Below are 1,907 nucleotides of genomic sequence, written 5' to 3'. Positions count from 1 at the left end.
GAGGGTCCAACATTGCAATCAATTTTATTCATGTTAAATAAGAAGATGGAGTCTGCAGGATCAGTGGCAGTTACAGTCCACACAAACGACATGTGGCGTGATATTTTACACCATTATAAGTCTGGTACTGTTGATTTTGGAAAGCGACTATTCATCAAGTTAAGTGATGCACCTGCCATTGATGCAGGAGGTGTACGCCGTCAAGTATATTCAACAGTATATAATGAATTCCAATGTAATAAGCATATAAAATTATTCACTGGACCTTCACACAGTCTTAGTCCTGCCTGTACTGCAGAAGCAAGGTCAAGTGGACTATTCAAAATCTTAGGTAGTATGGTTGGGCATAGTATATGGCAGGATGGCATTGGGTTCCCATTTTTTTCATTCACAAATTACATTTACATTATGGAAGGTGAGGAGAAAGCACTTCAAGTATGTTCAGATAATGATATTGGTGCTGGTGTTGCTGAGGTTATATCAAAGGTATATGACTAATTGTAGAATCAATATCAAAATGTATTGTATTTTTATTGATTAATGTTATGTAGATAAAAAGCCTTTGCAAATGTAAATGAAAATTCTAAAAATAATTTTAAAATTATTTTGCGAGGTATATCATGGATTTCACAAGGGAGTTCTTTCTCACCTAGAAAATTAATACTTCAGAAAATTCTCACTGCTATGTGCATGTAGAGCATTACAACCAACACTATTTTTTGATATCATTATAAAGTATATATCTATAACGAAACTGGCAATGAATTTGTTGCACCCATGCACATATGCAATATACTATGCTACCTAATAGGAGTAGTGTAATATAATATTTATAGTAACCTCATATTTCAAAATTATTAGTTGCAAGATATTAAGACTGAAGATGATGGGAAAGAAGTTATGAAAGATGAACTGATTGTGGATATTATGAGTCGTTGTGGAATTACAATGATTGCCAATGTAAGCCATCATTATCCAATTATTATAATAATTATAATATTTTAATTTTAATTGATTATTTTAGCCTTCTACAAAAAATATAATAGTTCAGGATATCATCACATATGAAGCATTGTTCAAGCATTCAAAATTACTGGATCAATTTGTTGAAGGATTGAAGGCTACTTCTCTCTATCCACTACTGAGAGTATTTCCTACTCTATTTCAACCTCTGTTTACTTTTACAGAGCTTACTTCTGAAGAAGTTCAAAAATCCCTAATTTTTCCAAACGAGAAATCATTCATTGCACAAGAAACTATTATTTTATGTTATCTAAAGAAATACATTGATGAATGTGATTCAGAAGGTATATTATGCATAGAATGTAGCATTAAATAAAAATTTTGCACAAATGCCACAGGTGTTTCACCAATTTTAACTCTCTCTATTGTATTGTAGGTTTGAAGGAATTTGCACTCAGTATTACAGGCAGGATTTCAGTCCTGCCAAAGTCAATTGAAATAAAATTTGAAGCAGATCGCATGGGGACAATAGCTACTCATAGCTGTTCAGGAGAAATAATTTTTCCACGCCAGTTTGAAGGAGACTACGAAATGTTTTGTTCGGCTTTGAAATCAGTTTTAAGTCATGACTTTAACACGTATTAATTTGTTTACATTGTAACATAGTTTTTTCTGACTTAATAATTAATATTGTGGTGTGTTTGCTAGTTATTAGATTTGCTTACATAGTTAGATCAAGAGTATATAGATATTATAACTAATTTTTTTGTGTGAATTAGACGTTTTTTATTATTATCATATTAAGTATCAAAATTAATTATGAGTAGCTAACGTGAGCCTGAGTGAACTCAAATTGAGATAAAGAGGAATACATGTGGGTTCCAATAGATATTATACCCAAACCACTTTTATAACTTTTCTGATGCACATACATGTACTTTATG

The 1,907-nt window shown here is 31.6% G+C and overlaps 1 protein-coding gene across 1 annotated transcript; it reads left to right on the top strand.

Annotated features, from left to right (window-relative positions):
* The first annotated feature begins 7 nt into the window (after positions 1-7).
* Positions 8-1,739, top strand: LOC105315953 (uncharacterized). Its single transcript, XM_011410733.2, has 4 exons — positions 8-486; positions 862-960; positions 1,025-1,307; positions 1,400-1,739. Exons 1-4 carry the CDS (start codon positions 31-33, stop codon positions 1,606-1,608), a joined length of 1,047 nt encoding a protein of 348 aa, XP_011409035.2. The 5' UTR covers positions 8-30; the 3' UTR covers positions 1,609-1,739.
* Positions 1,740-1,907: the final 168 nt, after the last annotated feature.

The sequence above is a fragment of the Amphimedon queenslandica genome, unplaced genomic scaffold, assembly GCF_000090795.2.
Source record: "Amphimedon queenslandica unplaced genomic scaffold, v1.1 AMPQUscaffold_6607_Cont21437, whole genome shotgun sequence".
In the NCBI taxonomy this organism is placed as follows: Eukaryota; Metazoa; Porifera; class Demospongiae; order Haplosclerida; family Niphatidae; genus Amphimedon; species Amphimedon queenslandica.
Note: the sequence above shows the minus strand (reverse complement) of the source record. Positions and strands in the feature narration are given on the sequence as shown.

Coding starts and splice junctions, on each gene's coding strand:
- LOC105315953 (XM_011410733.2), top strand. CDS start 31: ATGTTAAATAAGAAGATGGAGTCTGCAGGATCAGTGGCAGTTACAGTC. Junction 487..861: donor TTGCTGAGGTTATATCAAAG/GTATATGACTAA, acceptor CAAAATTATTAG/TTGCAAGATATTAAGACTGA. Junction 1,308..1,399: donor TGATGAATGTGATTCAGAAG/GTATATTATGCA, acceptor ATTGTATTGTAG/GTTTGAAGGAATTTGCACTC.